The 25,316-nt window shown below is 44.6% G+C and overlaps 1 protein-coding gene across 1 annotated transcript in view; it reads left to right on the top strand.

Moving 5' to 3' along the window:
- RPIA (ribose 5-phosphate isomerase A) overlaps positions 1-24,486 on the top strand; it is a 30,430-nt gene extending 5,944 nt beyond the window's left edge. Inside the window, exons 2-9 of the mRNA XM_054030112.1 lie at positions 1,813-1,873; positions 4,061-4,116; positions 8,942-9,001; positions 10,068-10,132; positions 10,905-10,973; positions 11,723-11,864; positions 17,387-17,486; positions 23,341-24,486. Of these exons, the coding sequence (XP_053886087.1) occupies positions 1,813-1,873; positions 4,061-4,116; positions 8,942-9,001; positions 10,068-10,132; positions 10,905-10,973; positions 11,723-11,864; positions 17,387-17,486; positions 23,341-23,438 (651 nt within the window). The 3' untranslated portion in view covers positions 23,439-24,486. The remainder of the gene's footprint in view (positions 1-1,812; positions 1,874-4,060; positions 4,117-8,941; positions 9,002-10,067; positions 10,133-10,904; positions 10,974-11,722; positions 11,865-17,386; positions 17,487-23,340) is intronic.
- The last annotated feature ends 830 nt before the right edge of the window (positions 24,487-25,316 follow it).

Here is a 25,316-nt window from a genome sequence, read left to right as displayed (position 1 = left end):
GTTCAGTTGTAAACTTTTGAAAGAACAACCATAAACATTTTGTTCAGAGTTACGAACATTTCAGAGGTACGAACAACCTCCATTCCCGAGGCGTTTGTAACTCTTAGGGTCTCCTGTAGTAAAATCTTTGAGCTAACGTTTTTGTGATTCTTTTTCTGGACTAGCACAGTTCTGCAAGTGAACTGAAGCTTTGTGTGCTGGCTGAGGAAGTTGCTCCTATATGAACAGCACAGAAGTATGCATGGGATGCAGTTAGGTCCCATCAACACTTAAATGCCCAGGTGATAGGTAAATAGAAGAAGTGGATCCACAGTGCGGAGAATGCCATTGCAACATGGTAGTACCCATCCTCTCCACCTCCCAGTGTGTCTAATCGTATAATACAGAAATGTGGAGATGAGACTGAATGGTCTTAAACATGCTCCTAAACCAGGCTACCATCCTGGAAAACCCAGAGCTATGGATTAAAACTCATCTATGCTGAAAGACTAAAATCCTGTTTTAAATGCATCAGGGAGCTATTGTGGAGCAGGACTTGGACTCAGTTACACCATGTATCTACAGAGCAGACAGGATCTGCCTTCTGGGTGTGAGGGATGGGGTGGCCTGCTACTCTGCTTCAGGGTATACGTTCTTGCATTTCTGGCTTTGGGCAGCAGGACTGTTTACGAGCGATATTGTTCCCAGCAACAGTATTTCACGTTGTGGTTTCCTTGAAACACAACATCAAATGGTTGTTTCAACTTCCTCCCCTGCTGTGGCAACCTCTGAAGGCTGCAACTATCCTGCAGAGTAATAGGCAGACAGAGAAGCTGCACTGTTAGTCAGTTTCTCTGGTGTGGGTGGGGGAGAAGAGGCACATCTGCTGGATGTTTACAGGAGGCGGAGAACTGCTCTACTTCAGAACCAGGGTTTGCAAACAGAGATGCTAGTTTAAAGGAAGGTGCTGCATCACAAACCCGGGGTTAAAATGAAACATTTTATGAGCGAGTCTTTATCCCAAGCCTCAGGAAGATTTTCAATGCTAGTATTGTGGGAAGTGTTTCCCAGGCATCCTTAACCCCTCTGTGATCTACACATTTATATCCCTTCATCCAAAGGACTATCATGTTTTTGGAGTTGACTTTTCCCTACTTCTTTGAAGGATTAGTCAGGCTCCTGTATGCTCCGAATGGGACAGTCCTCCTAGTTTTTCCTAGACATTATGGGCCTGGGTTTCAGAAGTGCAAAGTACCCACAAGTCCATCCAAACCAATGGGAGCTGTGTGTGTTCAGTGCCTTTTAAAATCAGGCCCTAGATAAATATACAGAGTATCCGACCTTTAGGATCTGGTATGTTACTTAGAATTCCTGGTAATGCTGTACCATAAAGACAAGCTGGTTTCCCTGCTCGCTCTAGAGCGGTATTTTTCTTTCCCCGTCTGAAGTAAGCAAGGGAGACTTCGTGTATCAGTTTAATCACTGAGCAGGGATCCTTCTGCAGGAGTTGTGCAGACTCTGATAGCAGAAGCAAAGAAAATATTCTGTTGGAGTAGGGTGACCATATTTCCCTCAACTTAAAATGGGACGCCATTGCCCCAATCTTTTTGCTAAAACAGTCAGTTGTCCCATTTGCTCTTGAGAGTTTGTCACCTGAGACCTGCTGCAAGAGCAAATGGCACAAATGCCCAGTTTTAGCAAAAAAGTCAGGACACCTGGGACAGAGCTTAAAAAGGGGACTGGCTGAGCCAAAACGGGACATATGGTCTCCCTGTACTGGAGCCTTCCGTAATGTGCTATGAAAACATTCTTCTCTCTTTTTCTGGTTTGCAGAATAACCAAGTCCTTGGAATTGGAAGCGGCTCTACAATTGTCCCTGCTGTCCATCGACTAGGTATGGTAATAATGTTGGTTCCATCCAAAGGAAAATCCTCTGCTCCAGCGGCCCCAGCTAATTGGAACGCTAGTCTGGAGAGGTGAAATGTAATGCCTGCCTGCTTGCTGGATAAACAGCTGACTTGCAATTAAAAACCTTGGATGTGTTGATTGGTCAGCACATCTGATCTTAGGCAGAAAGTAAACCCTGTCCTTGTGCCTCAGTTTCATTGTAAAGGCCATCACCAAGAATTAATGAGTTTGTTGGTCTGTAGCTTTTATTAGACTTGAGCTCTTCTCTGCTGTTGCCAGACAGATCAGTCTCCTGAATTGTGCTCAGGTTGGAGCTAAAGGTCTAATTCCAGCTCTGCCACTAACCCACAGTGTGTCTTAGGTTAAGGGACTGGCCCATTCTTCAGCAGTTGACTCATTTGTAAAATCGGGGTAATGTTACTTACTCCCTCATCTCTCAGATGTCGGGAAGGCTAATGTTTCAATGGTGCTTTGAAGATGTGGCATTAAATCCTGCTGTAATTCATATGTCCTGCGATTCCATTGATTGTACTGGATGAAAATCAGGGCAGAGTTTGTCCCATAAAGTACTGTGTATAGGCGAACTATTAGAGTAATGCAACCCTTTAGCAAGTGGGCACAAGTCTAATTATACAGCTGCGTCTCCCCAAGGTGCAGCGTGCGCTACAAGTAGCGTTCCATGGGTTAACAAAGGGCAGGAGGCCCGGGCTCATTTTCAGCCTTAGGTCAGATATGCTCATCAAGCACCGAAGAACCTTTTTGAGTCAGTCAGCTCAGGTCTGCCCCTTGTTCTTGAGGGGAGGGACTTGCAACATGGTTAATTCTAGAACGCAGTTCATCTTGGCAACAAAATGTGGACAATAAGCTGTCTCTTATTGGCCTCCCATTTAAAACAGAACAGCCCACTGTGGGAAACTGGGACTGCTAGACAAGCTCTGTTTGTGTTTTTGTTTGTTAGCTCAGCAGCATAAGGTCCCCTCTGTTCCAAATGAGAGTTTGGAATGTTCTGCCCATCAGGACTCTGAATACTCACTCCTTGGTGACTTGCAGTAGTATTGGTGGCACTATCTATTGACTGAACTTCAGTGGGATTATGCACGTGCGCAAGTGCTGTTTGCAAGATCGAGACCGAAGTGGAGACCTAACAGCACAACTGATAATAGAAGATGGGAGAGAGCAAAAGTCACCGTTAAGATCGAGGAGATGCTCACTTGTGTACATTGTTTGCATCTTGTTGGTTCCAGGGTGGAGTTTGTGTTAGTTTTTAATACTTGTGAGGTATTTTAGGAATTGGATGCTCTGCTTCCAGGTTTTGTGGCTCAATATCAGAACTGCTCTGCTTCACACCAAATCTTTGAGCCATGAATACATTTATAAAGCACTATTGGCCTTCAAGGCTGCTGAGGAGTGGGGTGCCAAAAGCTGGGCTTTCTGAATGATCAGAACGGGAGGAGTTTGCCTGCATCACCTGTTGCCGTTAGATAGCACTTACCCATGTTCACTCAGTCAGGCTGTTGGATTTGCCTAAATTTGAAACATAGCATTTTGTGAAAAAAATTATTAGGGAATTATCTTAATATGTCCATAATAACATCTATTAACTTAATAATAGATGTTCATCTTTTCAGGTTACACGGAGGGACGAAACATTTAATTCTTTTAATGGAAATACTGGATTTTGCTCCATTAGTCATTCCCCTACTATATATTTAAATGCATTTTATTATACATGATATGAGGCCCTGAGGCAGCAAAATCTTTCAGACAGCTGCTATTATTCAGCTAAAGCTCTCTTGTTTACAAGGAGTGCAGTAAAATGTGTATAATATAGGATTTAATTCCCTAGGTGATGAATTATTCTTTACTGACTGGGCACAATTCTTGCTTGCTCTACTGCTCCGATATGAGATGGGTCATTAGCCTTTTCATCATAGGCTGACCCAGAGAAGTTGTTTAAACATGATTGTCACCAGAAGCTACAGTTTATCCAGCACAGGATGACACTTGTTTGTAGTTTGTGCCTGACTCTTCTTTGCAAATACAGGTAAGCCCAAGTAACTGGAATGTTTCGAAGAGGCTGTTTGAACTAAAGTTTCTTAAAGTGAAACTTATTGCACTTTCCCCTAGCTCTATTGTTCGTTGAGCAAACTAATGCTTCTGCTTCTTCCTACAGCTGAGAGAGTTAAACAGGAGAATCTGAATATTGTCTGCATCCCAACATCTTTTCAGGTAAAAAATATTCTCCCCTTCAGGGCCCTTTCTTATGGTTAAGACACTTGGGGTTACATTCTATCAGTCTATGGAAACTCTAGGGCAGTTTCTGAATTAACTGGTACTGTAAAGCTGCTCAAAACCCCAATTAGTTAAAGGAGAACTTTGCTAGATTACAGCGCAGATTCATGGCCATGACTTCAAGTGGGGTGATGGATAGTCATTGCCCTGAGTTGAGATTCACAACAAACCCATGCACCTTTTGAGAAGCTTATGGTGTTGCGTTTCAGACAACAGCTGCACGGGTGGGACCACATGCACAAGAGGATATGGAAGTACACGTAGCTGGCTTGCACATGGAGCTCCTGAAAAGAAATCAGCTTAATTTGTCCCTTGCTGTGCAACCTTTTATGGGAACATGCTTTATACCAGCTTAGCTGTAGAGCTGTGAGATGTTTTCGGAGAGAGGAAGAAAGGTCTTGTGGAAGCACTGGGACTGGGTGTCAGGAGAACTGGGTTCTGTTCCTGACTCTGCCACAGAGTTCCTGTGTGACTTTAGGCAAATCATGTTTGTTGCTCTGTGCCTCCCTTTCCTTAATAACGAAATGGGAATACACAGGCATGTTCTTCCACAATGTGCTTCCCCTTCCCCTTTAGAACATGGCACGAGAGTGATATCATCAGGCAAGTTCATGAGACAGGAAGGGCAACAGACCATTGGCAGAAGCAGTGTGGCCCAGTGGATAGGTCACTGGACTAGAAGTCAGGAGACTCAAGTTCTATTCCTGGTTCTGACCTGCTCCGAGACCTTGCGGAAGTTACTGCACCTCTTGTTGCCTCTGTTTTCCTTCCCACCCTCTGTCTGTCTTGTCTGCATCGCAAGCTCTTTGGGACAGGGGCAGTCTCTTGCTATGTGTGTGTTCTGTGTGACACAGAGACCCATTGGTGCCAACTAGCAAAGGGTTCACTGTTTGTTATGAGAAACTCCTGTCTCAGATCTGATAAACTCATTATACGTAATACACTCTTTTCATAGTATTTATCCATAAAATGTAGCATGTGAGGTCTCTATTGAAAGCTTGGAATTTACCAATACTCATCATCATTGCAAGATGTGTCACATTCAGCACCTAGCAAGAGTGGGGACACAATCATGCTACTGTAATACAAATAATTAATAATAATGTTCATTGAAAGAGTGAAATATAAACTGTATACACAAAATGCTGCCAAAAGCACAAAGTAATTATTTAAAAAAAGAAAGAAAAATGCATCTTCTGTAATCTTTCATTTGGAGTGATCTAGGGTGTTGTATGCAACAGTGTATTTGAAAAAAAATTCAGACGGAAGTGACTTTATTTATTAATTGATATTGTCTCTTTAATTTCCCTAAAATGGTAACATTGACGCTTGTCCTGTCTGTATATGATCTAACTAGAAACACGGGTAAATTTCTTTTGACCTCAACCATATTAGTTCTTCACAGTGACAATTAATTGAAATTAATTGACAGCCTTCTTCAGTACACCAGTGTGAAGCATGGCTGTAAGTGGCTGCACTGTGGTTTTAGGTGGAACATTACAGTTGGGAAAATTGGCCTTTCATTGGTGAGGAGCAAGAACTTTCTGAATTGTAGGAGACACATGCTGTAGTTCTCCGTGTTCGTTCCAGTGTCGGTGATGGAACTTTTCTTATTGCTCTCTGCTTACCCACATGAACCATGTTGAACAGTTGTAGCTGAATCTAGTGCAGACCCTGCTCACGGGAGAAAGCATGCTGTGTCACATGACTGCCTGGAGAAAATGGGAAGAGGACAGTAAGGCTTGCATGGGCCTGTTGCAATTCTTAGCTGGCCTTACCATGCAGGTTGCACTGAGACAAGATAATTCTTTTACAATATTAGGTGAAAACTAATTATACTAATGTAGTCCTTCCACTTGGCACAATATTCTAAGTTCAATTCACTTGTCTTTTACCATAGGCGTTTCTTTTTCACTGTTACCCAGATGCTAATATGCATATGTTAAGGAGGTCTAGCCAATAGAGCCCTGGACTGGGAGTCAGGAGACCTGGGTTCTGTTCCCAGCTTGGCTACTGACCGATTGTGTGACCTTGAGTATGTCACTTTGCCCCATTGTGCCTCAGTTTCCCCTCACCACACTTTGTCTGTGTTGTCTCTTTCGACTGCAAGCTCTTCAGGGCAGGGAGTGTCTCTTTCTGTGTGTATGTACAGTGCCTAATGTAATGGGGCCCCAAATTCAGTTGGGGGACTCTAGGCACTACTTTAAATGTTGTACCATCATATTTTTATACAAAACTCTCCTTTCTGCTTCCTGGCTATGGATGGCTAAGGAGTTAGTATAGGAGTTATCTAGCATAGAGAAGTAGGGATGGAGAAGCTGACTCCTGTTTCCCCTACCCTGTTCCTTCAAGATGAAGGGATTGCTTTGGGGATTTATAAGGGTAAATGCCAGGAGAAAGCCCTGCAGGATGGGATTCGTGCCTGGTGTGTATCCATTGACTCCAGGAGAGTTGTTATAGGAGCCAATTTGGCCCTATGTGTGTAGTTAAATTCAGATCTGTTATGAAATGATCACTACCATTCACCCCAATGGAGTTTGATAACAATAAAAAATGTTTGGCAGGTTCCTGGACACTAGGTTTGTAACTAGGTGCGTACTGAGGAGCCTGTTCAGGTCGGGGGTCTGACACCTGGAGACGTGGGGACAGATTTTCCCTGGCTGCCTGGCACCTATGCAAAGAAAGCACTAAACCCCACCAGATCAGTGTGGCAGCATCTTACTTCCACTTCCCCCATGGGTACATAACTGCATGAGATGTAAGGCAGAGGAGAATCAGTGTCAGTGGGCCTGAATCAAACCCACCCATCCCAACACTGGTGTAAATCCATCGAAATCAGTGGAGCCAAACCTGTGTATATGAGATTGGAAACCAGCCCTGTGTATGTGTGTCCCTTTCCTCTGGAGTTGTGCATGTACTGATCATCTGGATAGCCACCCAGGGGGTTATAACCTAGCAACGGGGCTGTTTCTTGGCAACAAACTGTAGGTTTCCGTCTAATACCGAGGAGAGCTCTGGGTTCCGCCTAGTTAAAGCAGTTGTAGAACCAAAGCCGGCTGCGTGTCAGTGAGATTCCAAGTGCTGGGCAGTTCCATGTCTGTCCTGCTACACTTAGAAAACCTTCTTCGTGTACCTATAGTGAAAGTCTCATTCTAATCCAGGGGTCGGCAACCTTTCAGAAGTGGTGTGTCGAGTCTTCATTTATTCACTCTAATTTAAGGCTTCGCGTGCCAGTCATACATTTTAACGTTTTTAGAAGGTCTCTTTCTATAAGTCTATTCTATATAACTAAACTATTGTTGTATGTAAAATAAATAAGGTTTTAAAAATGTTTAAGATGCTTCATTTAAAATTAAATTAAAATGCAGAACCGCCAGGACCCGGGCAGTGGTGAGTGCCACTGAAAATCAGCTCGCGTGCTGCCTTCGGCATGTGTGCCATAGGTTGCCTACCCCTGTTCTAATCCTTGACTTATGTGCAGGAGCCATATTGTTACTGATGCTTTATCTCTTGGTCATGAGAACTCTGCACTTGCTTATGACTCTGTGAACCCAGCCTCCCCATCCTATTGGAGCGAATAACTCCCAAATGCTGTCGTTTCCTGAGACCTGCATGCACGGCAAATACAGAGATCCGGGTCCTCAGTTGATGTAGCTCCATTGACTTAAGTGGAACTCCGCTACCTCTTTTGCTTCATCAGGATATGGCCTAGAATGTTTAAAGGAAAACCTCACTTAATATTAAAGATTTGAGTAAACAGAGAGTAAAATCAGGGAACTCTTTAAAGATGTGTCTTAGCCTCGGTACAAAAGAACAAAAATTAAATAGAAGGACATGTCAGCAATAGTTCAGACTGCGGGGGGGCTCAATACTCAAAAGTATGCCCGGAGCTTTTGACTTGACCGAAGTTATATTAGGGATGAATTTGGCTCAGGTAATGCAACTTGCTATAACACTCCCCTGGATGGGGATTGAACCTGACACTGTTGGGTCTATAAGCGGGAACCTCTTCTGCTTGAATTAAAGGGATAGTGGCAGACTCCTAAATCTCTATACAGTCTAGCCAGTACAGGGGACAAAAAGCCACTCTTCGTTAGGGGGGATTAGACTCATCGTTGCAAAGCGTGGCAGAATCGGGAGACTTCCCCAGTCTTTGTCAGGGAAGTTGGGTTTCCCTCCCCAATGTCTCTTTTAAAAGAAAAATGATTTTCCATGCAGCAACAAAAAGCATTTTCCAACTGTTAAACCTCCCTGCACTTCTGTGGGGTGAATATTACTATTCCCATTGCACAGAGGGGGGTGAACTGAAGCACAGAGAGAGAAAGCAACTTGTCCAAGGTCACACAGTGGGTTAGTTTGTGGAAGAGACAAATGTAGAACCCAGGAATCTAGTGTTTTCACGATCTTGTAGGATTTAAGTAACTCCCACTGAAGTCAATGGGAACTGATGGTGCCCTGCTGGAGGAGGAACCAGGAATCCTAATGTACAGCCCGGCTCAATTCAAAGGAGTGGTAATACCTGTTGTTACAGAATGCCAGTCGCTAACTAGCAAAGGAGACTTCTCCTTGTTACTTGGATCTCCTGCTTCTGCTCCTGCTGCAGGACAAGATGCCTTTGGAAGCTAAGACTGGAGACCCCAAGCCATCTCTTCGGTCAGACTGTGGAGCTGGGACACCAGCAAAAGGAGTTTGAACTGGTTGTGCAGCTTTTAGAGAATCTTTTAATTATCGACACAATGTTTGTGTTGTTTTCATTGTGTAGGCACGTCAGTTGATCCTCCAGAATGGTCTAAACCTAAGTGACCTGGACAGGCACCCGGAGGTAAGGGAACTGCAGAAATGAAATCACTTCTGTATCTGCGGAGCCTCGATACCTTCTTCTGCAGAAAGGATCTGGCTGGTGTGTTGAGATAACGCCCTCCCCTTTCGGCTCTCGGGACCCGGGTTTGGATTGTGAGCTAGGGCACAGGTGGAAAGAAGCCTGCTGTGTTTTAGTCCTAGGTTGCTCACGTTGCAGAACCGCAGACCGACTGAGGGTCTGTGCTCAGGAGAGAGCCAGGGATGCACTAAAAGGTGTGCAGGTTAGAGTGGAGGTCCAGTACCTGAGCTGCAGGAAGCTTGTTCTGTCAGATTCTGGCAGATTTGTTTGACCCCTCGATTTCATGAGCACTAAATCCACTCCCTAATCCTGAACAAACACAAAATGAAGTAAACTAGAAGGGCCAGACATTGCATGTTGGAATTTGGCCAGGACACGGGGGCTAACAACCACTCCCTGGGTAAAGGTTCAGTGGCACCTTTAGCAGCCCAGCCTCCCTGCCTCATGCTGTGTGTCAGTTCAGCACTGACCTGGAGTGAACAGTGCTAGCTGCTGAGTCACCACCGCCACCACTTCCTGCAGGGCCGGCATTTTCTCTGGGAGTTTCCCATTCACATACTGTCCCTGCTTGTCTAACAAGACTAGACCAGATCAGCAGCTTGCCGTGGGGTGGTAGGTTATAGCTGGACTTGCTGGCTGCCTGCTGTTTATCGGTGGCTGCGTATCTGTGTGTAATTGTTTTCAAGAGACACTTGTTTTGAGCCATCTGGCCTTGAGTCTACCCAGAGCTAGTTTTCAGTGTACTCAACAAGCCATCTAGAAATCAGGGATTGTTTCCAACAGTGTTTTGTTTCAGTTTGGTGTTGACTAGAGTCTCCATGTAGTATCAGACCAGCTGTTGGCATTAGGATACTTTTCTGTGCAGTAAGATGTGGGCAGCTCTTAGCGGATGCATGAGTTGTGGGGCTGAGTGCAGCTGTGCAAACAGCAGGTGCCTGCTTCATGACAGTTTTCATGACAAGCACATTTGTTTCCCAAGGTTTCCAAGCCATGTTTTCTTTTCCCACAGCTCGATGTCGCCATTGACGGAGCTGACGAGGTGGACTCTGACCTCAGCCTTATCAAAGGTGGCGGGTAAGCAGTGCCTTCTTGTATCTGCTTACGGCTGCAATGCTGCAGCCAGGCTTAAACAAATAGATTAAACTACTTGTGTTGTTAGAAATGTTTCTGTTATGATAGCACAGAGAGGTCTAAATTGAAATCAGGGCCCCACTGTGTGTAGCGCTGTCTAAAAACTTAGTGAGAGACAATCCCTGACCCAAAGATCTTATTATCCAGTATCCAGAAGGCAGTAGGGGGTGAAAGTAGGAGCAGCATCGCCATCTAGTGATACAAGCCGTGATTGCTTTGGGGCTTGGCTAAAGTTCATGGGGACTTCTTAATCCTTTCACGCAGATCGGTCAGGAGCAGATTTGTGTTTTTGGGATTCCATGTGAATTCAGTGCTTCGAAGGGTGTCAGGCTGACAACCCTGGGTATCCACACAGCAGGCATAGTAATATTGGCCTGTCCATCACTGTGCCTCACGCTGGGCCTGATTGGACCACCTGTAGAGGTTGAAAGAGAGCAGTCTTCTATGTCCTGGGTCATGGGTCTCTGTGCTAAGTCCCCTTTGGCCAGAGACTCTGCTTGTTAGTATGCTTGGCTAATTGCCATCTCCCCAGTGACCACGGTAATCATTCTGGTACCTTCTCAAGCACTAATTTACATTAGGTTTACGGGAAGGGAGAGGGGGTGAAACAACCTCCAGAATGAGTGGGGAGAATGTGAGGGATACTGTCATCCTTTGGGCCCACCAAGCATGACAAGGCCAGTTTAACGTGTTTACTTCTTAATTTTCTTCACAGAGGGTGCTTGACACAGGAAAAGATAGTTGCAGGCTATGCAAAATGCTTCGTCGTTGTTGCCGACTACAGGTAAAATATGTACTGCACTTCATTCCCACAAGGTGGAGACAGAGGGCCAGATTCAGTCATAGTTAAATATGTGAGTTCATTCACTGAGTGAGCGCATTATTTTGCTTCCAACACTGTCAGTGAGCGCTTGGCCCTTGATGTCAATGGGAGCAGGACCAGGCCTAAGTAAGCCCAGCTCTACTGACACCTCATGAATTGAATTTGACTTTTGTTTTTTAATTTGCAAAACCCCAGAGTTTCCAAATTGCAGAACGCGCTCGCTTCAGAATTTATCTGTACCCGTGTCTTTGGGAGTGGGTACGCCCAGCTGCCTGGCCAGCTTTTCAACTTGGCTGGGCATCGTCATCTGCCCTTGGGCTAACTTCCCCCTCTGCTTACATCTGTAGGATAATAGAAAATTAACCTGCAGTCTTTCTGCACAAGTTCTGGGTGGTAACTGGATGAACTCCTGTGGCCTGTGCTATACAGGAGGTCAAGCTAGATGATCTAATGATCCCATGTGGCCTTAAGATCTATGAATCTGTCTCAAAAAAGGCTTGAGGAGGATTTGAATGGAACAGTAGGCTTTCTGCTGCTCCTCTGAATTTCCCCCTAAAGGACTTGGATGTTGTGCCCTTTGGGGCTTTATATGTGAGTGTATTATTGTTATTTATTATGTAGTAGTATTATTAAATGTATTATTGTTATTTTATTATATTTTAGGTGCTGTAATATTAATATTAATCCCGTTTAAAACCAATTTCCTGTAGAAAAAATTCTAAGAACCTTGGGGAGCAATGGAAGAAAGGAATCCCCATTGAAGTCATCCCAATGGCTTATGTCCCAGTCACCAAAGCACTGACCAGGAAGTTTGGTGGCGTTGCTGAGCTGAGGATGGCTGTTCGGAAAGCGGTCAGTATGATCAAAGGTCTCTGAAGAAGACGGCTCCCCCCACGTGGGTGTGCGTGGCGGGTGGCAAAACAGAAATGTGACGGATAATGTGTGTGTGAATATACGGTTTGTGCTTTTGAATATTCATAAAAGAACAAAAAACCTCTTGGCTTAAAATTTCCAAAGTGGCTAGTGACTTTGGACATCTACTTGCTGAGCATCCCCTTCTGAAACTCAGGCCCTTTTACAGTGTCTCACGTGAGACAGCAAAACACAATGTATGCTCCATGCATTTCTGGAATATATTGGGGGCAACATTTTGTTTCAGAAAGCGGCGGAACTGGGCACAGCCATTTTAGACTTGATTCTGACTAATGGAGGAATGGGTTGTGAATCGGAAGATTCCAGGCAATTTGGATGAAAGTGATCATGAAGTGATAGATTTCAAGATTCTAAGGAAAGAAAGGAGTGAGAGCAGCAGAATAAGGACATTGGACTTCAAAAAAGCAGACTTGAACTAACTTAGAGAACAGGTAGGCAAGGTCCCATGGGAAGGAAATCTTAGAGGAAAAAGGAGCTCTAGAGGGCTCACAGTTTCTCAGACAGTATGCACAACAGCAAACTATCCTACTAAGAAGGAAAAGTAGGAAGACTAGTAAGAGGCCAAGATGGCTCCATCAGGAGCTCTTTAATGACCTGAAAATCAACAAAGAATCCTATTAAAAAGTGAAAATATGGACAAATTGCTCAGAGGAGTACAAAAGAATAGCACAAGTATGTAGGGACAAAATCAGAAAGGTTAAGGCACAAAATGAGTTACATCTAGCAAGAGACCTAAAAGGCAATAAGAAGAGGTTCTTTAAATACATTCGGAGCAAGAGAAAGATGAAGGAAAGTGTACGTCCTCTATTTAATGAGGAAAGAGAGCTAATAACGGATGACATCAGGAAGGCTGAGGTGTTTAATGCCCATTTTGTTTCATTATTCACTAACAAGGTTAATGGTGACCAGATACTTAACACAATGAATATTAACCAAAAGGGAGAAGGAATAATAGGGAAGCCAAATTGGGGGGGGGGAAACAGGTTAAAGAATATTTAGACGAGTTAGATGTACTCAAATAGGCAGGGCCCGATGAAATTCATCCTAGTGTAATTAAGGAACTCTCTGAAACAATTTTGCAATCATTAGTAATTATCTTCGAGACCTTGTGGAGGACGGGTGAGGTCTCAGGGAATTACAGACCAATCAACTTTATTTCAATACCTGGAAAAGTACTGGAACAAATTATTAATCAATCAATTTGTAAGCACTTATTGGATAAAAGGGTAATAAGGAATAGCCAGCATGGATTTGTAAAGAACAAATCATGCCAAACCAACCTAATTTCCTTCTTTGACAGCATTACTGGCCTAGTGATTAGGAAGGAGGCAGTAAACTAGATGTATCTTGATTTTAGTGAGGCTTCTGGCACAGTCCCACATGACATTCTCATAAGCAAACTAGGGAAATGAGGTCTAGATGAAAACTCTGTAAGGTGGGTGCACAACTAGTTGAAATACCACACTCAAAGATCAGAGGGGTAGCCGTGTTAGTCTGAATCTGTAAAAAGCAACAGAGGTGCCACAGGACCCTCTGTTGCTTTTTACACACTCAAAGAGTTATTGATGTTTTGCTGTCAAATTGGGAGTCTGTATCTAGTGGGGTCCTGTACTACTCACTATTTTCATTAATGACTTGGCTAATGGAGTGGAGAATATGGTTATAAAATTTGCAGCTGACACCAAGCTAGGAACAGTGGCAAGCCCTTTGGAGGACAGGATTAAAATTCGAAATGACCTTGACAAAGTGGACAACTGATCTGAGTTCAACAAGATGATATTCAGTAAAGCCAAGTGCGGAGTACTTCACTTAGGAAGGAAAAATCAAAAGCACAACAACAAAATGGGGTGTAATTGGCTAGGCAGTAGTACTGTTGAAGGGGATCTGGGGGTTCTAAGGGATCACAAATTAAATATGAATCAGCATGATGCAGTTGTGAAAAGGGCTAATATTATGGGGTGTATTAACAGGAGTGTTGTATCTAATACGTGGGAAGTAACTGTCTTGCTCTACTCAACATTGGTGAAGCCTCAGCTGGCATACTATGTCCAGTCCTGGGCACCACACTTTAACAAAGATGTGGACAAATTGGAGAGAGTCCAGAGGAGAGCAATACAAATGGTAAAAAGGTGTATAAAACATCACCTCTGAGGAAAGGTTAAAAAAACTGGGTATGTTTAGTCTTGAGAAAAGAAGACTGAGGGAGGCAACCTGATAAGTCTTCAAATATGTGAAGGGCTTTTATAAAGAGCTTGGTGGTCAATTGTTCTCCATGTCCACTGAAGGTAGGACAAGAAGTACTGGACTTAATCTGCGGAAAGGGAGATGTAGGTTAGATGTTATGAAAACTTTCTAACTATAAGTGTTAAGCACTGGAACAGGCTTTCAGGAGAGGTGGTGGAGCCCCCATCATGAGAGGTTTTTAAGAACAGGTTGGGCAAACACCTGTCAGGAATAGTGTAGGTTTACATGGTCCCGCCTTAGCGCAGGAGGCTGGTCTAGATGATCTTTGGAGGTGCCTTCCAGCCTTACATTTTTACAATTCTAAATTGGGCACCTGGAAAGGGAGATACTCAAAAATCTTGAAAATGTAAGTCCCTGTTTTTACCTTTGCAGAAATCTGTTTCTTTAAGTACTTTTATCCCCATTGTACAGATGGGGAGTTGAGGCACAGAGAGGCCTGGCCCAGGATCACCCAGGAAGTCTGATGGAGCAGGGCATTGAACATATGTCTCCCAAGTCCCAGGCTAATGCACTAACCCTTGTATTCTCCTTCTTCTCTACCTCTCTGCTGGGAGGACCGAGATTGTATGTGGTAGTTCTTAAATGTTATTCTGGGTGTATTAGGAAGAAGGTTGCTGTTACCAAAATACAGTAAAAATCTTTCTCTGACAGCCATAGGTTAATAACATCATCCTGGCCACAGTCCTGGGAGATCCAAAGTTTTGATCATGGGGCTGTTCTAATGCATCCGTGAGGAATGTTGCTCATGGATGTAGTATTGCTCTGAAGGGCCTAATCCAGTCTCAGATGAAGGCGATAGGAGTCCTTCCACTGGCTGAGTAGGCTGTGGATTAGGCCCTAGGTTTTTTATTGTTCTGTGACTTTTGAGTAGTATCCATCTTCTTATGGTGTGTATGAGTGACAAGCTCCCAGAGAGCACTGATGGGGAATCCCGTAGTGCTTAGGGTTCAGGAAGGTCAGGTATGACTGGTGTGTCTTTCTTCACCTTCAGGCCAAGCAGGGTCTCTCAGCCCCAGTGGGAACATGGTGATGAAGAGGTTTAATGTCCTCTGTCTGTTTCCTTTCATAGACTGCAGATGTCCTCACAGTCACTCTCCAAAGCAGTAAACTAGAAAGGACCATTAGGCATGCAGTTAGTCTATTGCTAAGAAATTAAGACTGTATTGGAATGTTTTGCTCTCCTTTGCTGGTCAGAACTCCTCATTCTGATTTCCTCCAAGAGTAAAGTCACGTCACAAAACTTGTATCCTCAACTGTTTGTTTGAAAAATCAACCCTGAGACATCTCTATTCTCTCACTCTTTCAGACAACCAGATTTTTGGACAGTGGATATAACAGTCAGCTCTGCCTGTTGCCATACAGACAAATCTTTACATATTGAGAAATAAATGTTTCCAAGTGGCGTGCTGTGAGTTTCACCATGTGACTTTCCTTTGCTGTTTGTGGTGCTAATTCCACAGGTCTCTCTACAAAGCACTTGGAAAAATCGCGCTCTAGGTTTTAATACTTACCTTATGGGCAAACTCAGAATAATGACTTTTTGAATATTCAGTTCCATAGGATTCTTTGCATAAGGGATTGCACAGCTTTCCGCTCGAATACGCAGCTTCTTTGACCTTCTCAGCTGTGACGTATCGATAGAAATCCAATGGACAGGAGCACCCTGGCAATGCTAGTACTATTTTCATAAGACTGCTAAGAGATGAATTTCCAAAGTACTTTGTTCCTACAGCACTTCGGTTAATCTGTGCCAGGGCTTCCTGGAGGGCCCCCCCGCTCCTTGCCCCATTCAGGGCTCCGGGCTTCAGCTGCAGGTCAGCATGTGTGTGTCGGGGCAGCCCCTTGGCAGGTGGCTTGAGGCTTCAGCCCCTCAATGGGTGTCCCAGGGCTCCTGTGGGCTTGAAAATATTTACCGGCTCTGCTCTGGATGGCTCCGGCTGAATTTAAGCCCTGATCTGTGCCAAACTCCTAGGATCTACCGTTGACTCAACTGTGCAACTCTGGGAATATCACCTATCTTCTTTGGTCCTCTCTTTCTTCATCTGTAAAATACTTGCCTACTTAACAGGTGCTTTGTGAGAATTAGTGAGTGAGGATTAAAAGAGCAATCTAGTGCTTAATATCATGTATTGTTTCTCATTTGGCCTGATCGGTTCACCAGTATTTGGTGCCTTGCAGGCTTGTTTCCATTAGGATGAGAAATTGTGAGATGAGTCAGGTCTATTCTTGAAGTCATCTTGTTTGTGGACATTTCTTATAAATAAAGTCCTGTTACCCTGAACGCAGCAGCAGGTGGCGTCTTTCGGAATGCCCAAGTCAGCTGCTCCAAAGAGCTCTGTGCCCAAGAAGATCTGTCCATCTTCTTCCCCTCAGGATCACACTTCTCCGGCAAACCAAAATGCTAGCACCCATGTTTGAAAACTGGGCAACCCCTCCACAAGGGTTAGCACTGACCTGTCATGAGGTCTTCTGCCGCAGCCTCTCGCTGTTTTTACTACATGAAGGGACTTGTTTGCTCTTTCTGTTGAGCCCGAGAAAGTACTCAGCATGTCCGTTGGCCTTGATGAAGGGATTATCCTTGCTTCCAAGACTCCTCTCATAGTCGTCATTAGTACCTTTTGGTATAAGTATTATTAATAGTGGTGGTGTTTTGCATTGAAGCTCTTCTAACGGCCTAGGACAGACTCTTTTAGGGTACCAAATGGGTCACTCTATGAAAAGCATCCCCTTATCATACTTAAATTGGTTAATTAAGGGCTGTGTCTTCCAGCCTCTGTGTAGAATATGACTAAACACCATGTAATAGCATTTTATCCTTGCACTGCTGAAGCCAGTAGGAATTTTGCCATTGACAACAGTGGGAGCAGGTTCATCTCAAAGGTACATACATTTTTAGTCCCACATTCACCAAGGTGTCTAGGTGCTTTCCATAGTCCACAGCCCCACATGCTTTGATGTAAACTGGATAGCTCTGTGTTTGTTTTTTGTTGTTGTCGTTCTCCCCACCTGGTGCAAAACAATGAGTGGGGCAGTGATAGTTGAATAACAGCAATTTTCTTTATTTTAAATGTTCTGTTTGAGACATTTATTTCTAATGGAAACTGTAAGGGTGGCCAACTTTGTGCCTGAGTTTAAAAAAAAAAAAAAAAAAAAAAAAAATCCTTGCAAGGTAGTTAACAGCACCACTTTTTGCCTAGGGTCCCGTGGTGACAGACAATGGGAATTTCATATTGGACTGGAAGTTTGACAAGGTCCACAAGTGGAACGAAGTGAACACAGCTATAAAAATGATACCAGGTAATCTCTCATATTAAAAAATTACTGAGTTCCTGAGGTCTGGTCTACATTGGAAATAAGGCGTCAGTTGTTAACAGTGTGAGTAATAAATCATTGGAACAATTTACCAAGGGTCGTGGTGGACTTTCCATCACTGACAATTTAGAAATCAAGATTGGGTGTTTTCTTTTCTTTTCTTTTTTCTTTTTTTAAAGATCTGTTCTAGGAATTACTTAGGGGAAGTTCTTTGGCCAGTGTAATGCAGGAGGTCAGTCGAGATGATCACAATGGTTCCTTCCAGCATTAGAATCTATGAGTCCACGAAATTATACTGGTATAACTCTTTTGGTTAGGAATGGTATATTTTGCTTCCTGAATTGGAATACATTATCCTGGCATAAGTGTGCTTATCCTGGTGTAAAACTGTGTACACCCCAGATGGGTTTTTGTCACTTTAACTATCCCAATATAGTTAAAACAGCAAAACTTTCTAGTCCAGATGAGTCCTAAGATCCTAATTCAGTGAGATACATAAACCCTTGCCTAATTTTAAACATGGAAATAACAGGGTGCTACTCTCATGCTTAAAGGTAGCAAATACTTGAGTATCTTGAGTGGTGAGATGTCAATTACATTGGTGTTCATCGATGCCAATGACTTTACAGCACTGTAACTTCATTAGGAGAACTAGATCCTAATCTTTTTTTAATGCTCTTTGTGCTGCTTCAGGTAGGAGCTCCTCATCGCAACGTTGATGGACTCTTTGGGTGGGATTTTTCAAAAGCATCGAAGCCCCATTGAGAGTTGGCGTGACTTGTGCCCCTACGAGGGCTTTTCTGCACGCATGCTGTAGGGCTGTAACTTCACCGGGGTAGTTCCAGTGGTCCAATCCCCCTAGGGTGGAAACAGTTTATACTACTGTAACGGTGCCTGTACCCGCATAGCTATTCCCGTGCAGAAGGGAATAAGCTGTGCCAGTATAACAGCATCCATGCTGGGGGCTGCACTGGTAAAACTATTGGTAAAAGAATCTCATCCCAACAGACACAAAAGCTATGTAGACTTTTAGGTGCTTTTAAAGAAAATCTCACCCTTATTTGTATAAAGGTTTACAGTGGCTATGAAGTCACAAGTGGGGCTGTGATGTGTAGGGTACGTCTGCATAGCAGCTGGGGAGTGCGATTGCCAGCTCCTGTAGACGTACACAAGCTAGTTTGCTAAACGTGGCCCTGTGGCCGTGGCGGTATGGGCTAGCTGCCAGGGTACGATCCCGCCTGAGATCATAGGTACACACTCGGGCGTCTCGTCTGAATCGCTGTCTGTGCTGCTGCAGCCAGAGTCCTTTTCTTAGTGCGCTAGCTCAATCAAAGCTAGCCCGTGTACATCCCCGTGAGCGGGGAATTCCACTTCCCATCTGCGCTGCAGACACAGCCATAGAGCTTCGGGCAGTGATTTAATTTTAAGAAGAGAATTTTTGTTTTTACTGTTGTATAGCTCAAAAAGGGGTTAGTCAGATGAGCTTTTGTTGGTCAAATAAAATAAAACAGAAAACTTGTATATTTCAACTCCCAGTAAGAAGCTGGATTGCTTTTACCCTGACTTAAATTACACTTATTTAAAAAAAAAAAGTGATATCCGTAGTTATGAGATCATCCACCAGGTGGCAGCATTGCTTCATTCATCTCTTCAGAACAAAATTTGTCTGAGATGTACACAAGTAATTTAAACTCAATTCTGCAGCCCTGCTCGTTATGTGTGGCATACTTGTGAGGAAACGTGCTGTGCAGAGATTCTCGCCCTCCCGAATTTTCCATAATCTTCACGATTTTATATGTAATTACGAAATTCGTAATTCAGGCTTAAATCAACTAATTTTGCCAGTGCACGCGTATTTCGTGTGTGTGCGCGCGCGTGCATACGGGTCACTCACCACCACTGAGGTCCGAGGAGCACAGTGAATAGTGCCGTGGCAGCTGGGGGCGCTCTTCACCACAACCCTGTGGTGCATACACCGACTGCACGGTGAGGGTCTGATAAGAGGTGAGCCATTCTGAATGAGTTGGGGCACTGCTGGGTTTACTGCCCAAGCCACAGGCTGCGTGTTGTGCTCCAGTTGCCCCAGGTGGGCCCGGCTGGACAACGCTAATGCGCGCTGAGTAATGAGTGCTCCAGCAGGGTGTGCCCGGGGCAGTTAGAGCATAACACACTGCCTGTGGCTTGGGCGGTGAATCCAGCAGTGCCCCAGCCCCCACTGACAATCACTGCAACTTGTCTCCTATCACACCCTCACTGCGCAGTCTCGGGGAGAGGAGAATCTGGAGGGGCAGGAGGAGGCAACAGAGGAAGAGAGCAGGAACATGACAGAGGAGGGGGAAGAGGAGGAAGATCATCTTGGGAAGAAGGTTCAGGCCCAGAACTGGCCAGGGTAATTAAGAGCCCTAAGCAGCATAGGAGGACAGCTTTCCTAGGGCAGTCCTCCCCGTCTCCCTCTTTGGGGGTTGGATCAAGGGTGCAACCGAGGGGTGCAAGGCACCCAGGCCTCCCCCTTGGCCATAGACAGGGAGTGGAGGGAGAGGTCCTGTTTACTCTCACATGTGCAGAAGTGCATCTAAAATGCAGCCCAAGCGGTCAAGGTGCTACCCCCAAACCCCCATCTGTATTTGGCTTCACACCTTTGGCATTTACTGATGATCTAAGCAACTTCCCTGATTTTTTTTCCATAAACATCCCTAAAAGTCTCAGAGCAAGGTTGGCAGCTCGGCGCAGGAGTAAGCGCGACTGAGCATCAGGTTTGCAAAAAGCGGCCCTTACGGATTAAAACCTCTCAGCAGAGTTTATATTTTACTTAAAAGAAAAGACTAGGTACGCTTGGGTATCATTCTTCATCATGTGGGCGTTTTCTCCAGGTTAAACAGTGTCCCCAATCCTGCAGTGTGTTGTGCATGGGCCAGTGCAACTGTCTGCCTGCTGGCCGTGTATTGCAGCCTTGGGGCCTTACACAGGGAGTGTGTGGTCATGAAATGGGGTGTTATGGAAGAGGTATGAGGTTACTTGGATCCTAATTGATGTTTGCTATTGAAACCATTAATGGCAACGAAATCCTGGTGTCTTGCATTTCTTAACCCTTCTTCATCCCAAAGCAAAATTAAAGTGTGTACAAATTATGGGATCACTTCCACAGGCCACTGAATGGAGCCCGCTCTAGAGGAAGGTGTCTCAGCTGTGTAACAGCACCTAGTAATGCTGTGTACAACATTGTAAGGCAGGAGATGAAAAGGGTGCTACAGGGGAATTTCTGTTGCAGATTACTGGCATTTGGTCACGGTGTCAGTGTTAACACTTCTCCAGCCATAAAAAGTGCATCTGATTTTCAGTGCTACTAGTGAACATGACTCTGTTCAGAGACCATTTAAATATATGCCACTCATTTCATACTGTCGGGACGAGCACAGCAGTGTCGTTCGGGAAAAGGCGTCTGGAGGCCTGTTGTAACAAATACAGCTTTCGCTATTTCACTGCATAATGCAACTCGTTTCCAGGTGATTTCTTTCTGATACTTTTCCATAGATTTTTAATGCCAGAAGAGACCATTAAATCATCTAGTTTGATTCCTTCATATCACAGGCCAGAGAATTTCATCTAGCTCCTCCTGTATTGTGCCCAGTAACTTGCCTTTTAAGTCAAGGAGGGGGAAATTTAATCTTGGTCACATAGTTTAAACCCTGTGTACCACTCTGCACAATTTTCTCTATTGTGATCTCCTCCCTAAAGCCCTGATTCAGCAAGGTACTTAGCATGACTCTAACTTTAAGCGTACAAGCAGTCAGTCCTGTTGCTGTCAGTGAGCTTACTCATGCTAAAAGTGAGGCTTGTGCTTACGTACTTTGCTGACTCAGGGCTTATGGACATACCTACATCAGAGGTGGTGGTGGTGAGAATGCAGGAATCACAGCCAGAGGGACTAATCCTTCGTCTCCTAGTGATGATGCCTGTCGTACCAAAGTGGCTTCTTACTAATCTGGTTCCTAGCCCAGCTTTGCGTGGAGGAGCTCCACATTGTGACATCTGACCCACCCCCACAGTCTGCCCAAACCACTGCAGTTTAAATAGCCATCCTCTTCTGCTTGGACTTTGTGTGGTGTCCTTCCCCCACATCCCGGCCTCCATTGGCTTCTCCCCTTCTGCCTCAAGCTCAAGACTATTGTCCTTGCTTTCAGGGCCCTGCACTACTCTGCCACCTTATATTTCTGCCCCCCCCCCTTCCCTTTGTACTCTTGTCTCACTCTCACCTTCCTGCCTCTTCCGATGTTCCCATGCACCTAGAACTCCCTGGCAAAACAGGGGAGCCACCTCCTCAAAGCTAAGCCATAGGCGGATCTTACACTCCCCTGAGTGAAAAGCCCTGCTCTGCTCCGCCAGCCTCCCCTTCTCATCCAAGCCACTGGAATCGTTCTGTTCTCATCCTGCAAGCTGCAGGGCACCCTCAATTCCCGCTGCTGGGGAATCTCGCAGGATTGGATTTTGGATTGTAAAGCCAGGGCCGGCTCCAGGTTTTTTGCAGCCCCAAGCACCGAGAGCGCAAGTGTCCAAGCAAAATAAAAACCCCTCCGAGACCGCAACTGCACGGAATGCCACCCTGGAATTGTGCCGCCCCAAGCACGTGCTTGCTTTGCTGGTGCCTAGAGCTGGTCCTGTGTAAAGCACCAGGTGGCAGGGGCAGCGTCCGCACGTAAGATCTGGAAGTGAATTATACCCTGTATGTGCTCCCTGTAACTTGCTGTACATGGATCATCTGTATTGTTTTATTACAGTTAAAAATAAAGGGTGAAATCCTGTGCCCATTGACGTCCATGGCAAAATTCTCATTGACTCCAGAGGGGATAGGATTATACCCAGTGTCTTGACGTTCACCATTCCACTGCGTCTGAACATATTTTTCTGCACTGGCTCCCAGCAGTCAGTTGATATCAGCCTTCAGTCCCAGGCAGCGATGCTAGTAAAACGAATCTAAACGAACTGGTGAAAGTTGCCATGTGTCACTCTCTATCTAGAGTTCCACAGCAGGGACCTGTCGGTTTCACATGCAGCTAGTGAAAATTCTCTGCCACTTGTCTCTGTTGTGTCAGTGATTCCTTCCCTTGTATATCTCAGTCCTGATGTTACGTTTAAGCTTGGTGTGTGTTTGTGCAATGCTTGCTTCAGGGCATGGTGCTTACTGACTGCTGTGGGGCTACTTGCTTAGCCCCCCGATCCTTCTGAGGGCCACAGAGCTTGGGTTCCTGCACCAATACAGAGACCCACTGGCTTTAGTGGGACTCTCCATGGGTGCAGATGTCCTCTTGCACTGAGCTGGTTGCAAAGTCAGGGCGTTAGCAAGCACTTCACTCTGTTCTGTTCATACCCATAAGAACAATCATCCCAGATCAGCTCAATGGTCTATCTAGTCCAGCGTCCCTCCCTAACAGTGGCCAGTACCGCAGCTCCAGCGGGTGGTGCAAGAAATCCTGTAGTGGGGAATTCTGGGATAATCTGCCTATAGGGAAACTTTTCTTAACCCTTTCTTCCCCCCATCAAAATCTAGGTTGGCTTATGTCCGGAAGCATAAATGTCATAAGCTTGTCAGTACAGAGGCTGATTTTGTAAAGCCATAGTAGACTTTGAGGCCCAGGTCCTCAAGTGTATTTAGATGCCTAAGTCCCATTGAAATCAATTGGCGTTAGATGCCTAAATACCTTCTGAGCGTCTGGCCTGGATACCTGATCAGTGAATAATAATAATACAGTCCCTAATTCTAGAGGATTAGAGCAGCCGGGGTAAGCCTGGCAGATAAGAGATGGTTTGAGCCCTAACCTGTGTGTGAATGTTCTATTCCCAGGAGTGGTGGAGACAGGTCTCTTTATCAACATGGCCAGTGTGGTTTACTTTGGCATGGAAGATGGTTCTGTCAGCGCCCGTGAGAAACTGGCCCTCTGACACAGTCCAGCCACACGATGCTCCCTGCCTTCCAAACAGCTGTCGTAATGGTGCCAACCTGACATGTTGCCTTAACGAGTGACCGGCTCAGTTGCAGAGGTCGGGGCAGAAGGCCTGTCGGGATCCGCTGACGTGCTACTGAATGTCTTTTTTTTAAACTATATTCTCTATTTTTTATTGTTCAGGAACGCTTGTCATTTAAAAAAAAAAAGTCACTTGACAGAAGTTGCTTTTAACATTTTTATTTTGTTTTATAAGAAGCGTTTACCAAAAAAGACACGTCTTACAGAACTTGAACCCGCTGGTTGCTCTGACCGCGTCTTGTTGTGGGGGGAAAGGTAATCACAATGTATTGTTTTTATTTAGTTTGCTGGGAGGAAAAATTAAAGATGCAGCATGTAAAACCAGGGCATATCCAGTTGGGACTTGCTGATGCCTTATTGGAACCTTTTGGTTCTGTATTTTCTCCCGTTTGGTTATTTTTAACATCATGGTTTTTAATTGTACAGAATGCCTAGTTATTCTGCATGGGTAAAATTTACCCCCTGTGCAGAGGGTCAGGACAGAAGTGTTGCATAGGCTTTTTCAGGCCCTTTGCACAGGAGTGAATTTCATCTTTGGGCCAAACGCTGCTCTGTTTAAACCAGTGTCAATCCACAGTAACTCCCATCAAGATTTATTCCAATCAGTGAAGTTACTCCAGATTGACATCCTTGTAAACACGAGCAGAATTGGGGCCTTGATCAAGTTTACAGAAGTGTATTTGAGAAGCTTTCAACAATGTCTAGTACCTTAGCGGCAAATCATTCGGTTAGGAGTGAAGATAATTTATCACACCTCACAGCTGGGTTGATTCATGGGAGGATAGAGCGGAAAGCAAAGGAATATCGAGTCTTCCTGCCTGGACTGGATACAAATGTAGCAAGAGGACAAGGCAATCATCTGATGTATCCTATTCCATCTATAGGTGCTTTGCGTGTTATAGTGTCAAAAACGTGAGTCATCACTTTGTATGTTATGGGCACTGAAATAAAGAGCTGTAACGCCAGGTTTTTGACTGTTCTGATTCTCTTTTACAATGAAATATTTAATACCTGATAGGACAGAACCTCAGTTGGTGTCAATCGCCTTCACTAGAGCTATAACAATTTCCACGCACCGAGGATCTGCCCCCATTTGTGTAGCTGAAGGCCTTACGTGGCTCTCTGTACAAGGGTGAATTTCACCCACACTGAATGCACCAGTTCACGTTTGATTTCCTCTTTGATCTTATCAAAATATTTTTTTTGCCTGTCACCCAAGTGTCTGAACAACACCTGTTAAACTGCAGCACTTGCATTCAAATTCTATGAAACTGAGTGAGAATTTGCATCCGTGTCTAAAAACTGCACGTGTGAGTAAGATGTTGTTCCCTTTTTGCAAAAAAAGGTTATTTTGGTTATCTGAAACCTCCTCCTCCCTGCAGACGTGTCCTGTCAGTTCTAAAACTGCCCCATAGTTTTATACCAAGATGGCCTGCAATAGAGCATTTCCAATAAAGTGATTATGATGGAACATTGTGGTAAGAAACTGTTTGTAAGATACTATCACTGCAGCCTAGATTAGGAACATGGAGCCAGAGAGAAGTTGTTTCAGATTGACCGAGTGAAATTTTCAGACTCTTCATCCCTTTATTTTCTATAACATCATAGTAGAATGAACAATAAAGCAAAACTAATTTAATTCCTACGCAGGATCCTGTCTTGTTTCACATTGTGCTGTCCAAAAAGAGATCTTTTTTAGGGCAGGGAGGGACAATTTTTGTTTTCTGCATACTTTGATTTCCCTAAAACAAATGGGCACGTCACCAAAATAACCTAAATCATTGGGCCCTCGTAT

Source organism: Malaclemys terrapin, chromosome 5 (genome assembly GCF_027887155.1).
Source record: "Malaclemys terrapin pileata isolate rMalTer1 chromosome 5, rMalTer1.hap1, whole genome shotgun sequence".
Taxonomy (NCBI): Eukaryota; Metazoa; Chordata; order Testudines; family Emydidae; genus Malaclemys; species Malaclemys terrapin.
Note: the sequence above shows the minus strand (reverse complement) of the source record. Positions and strands in the feature narration are given on the sequence as shown.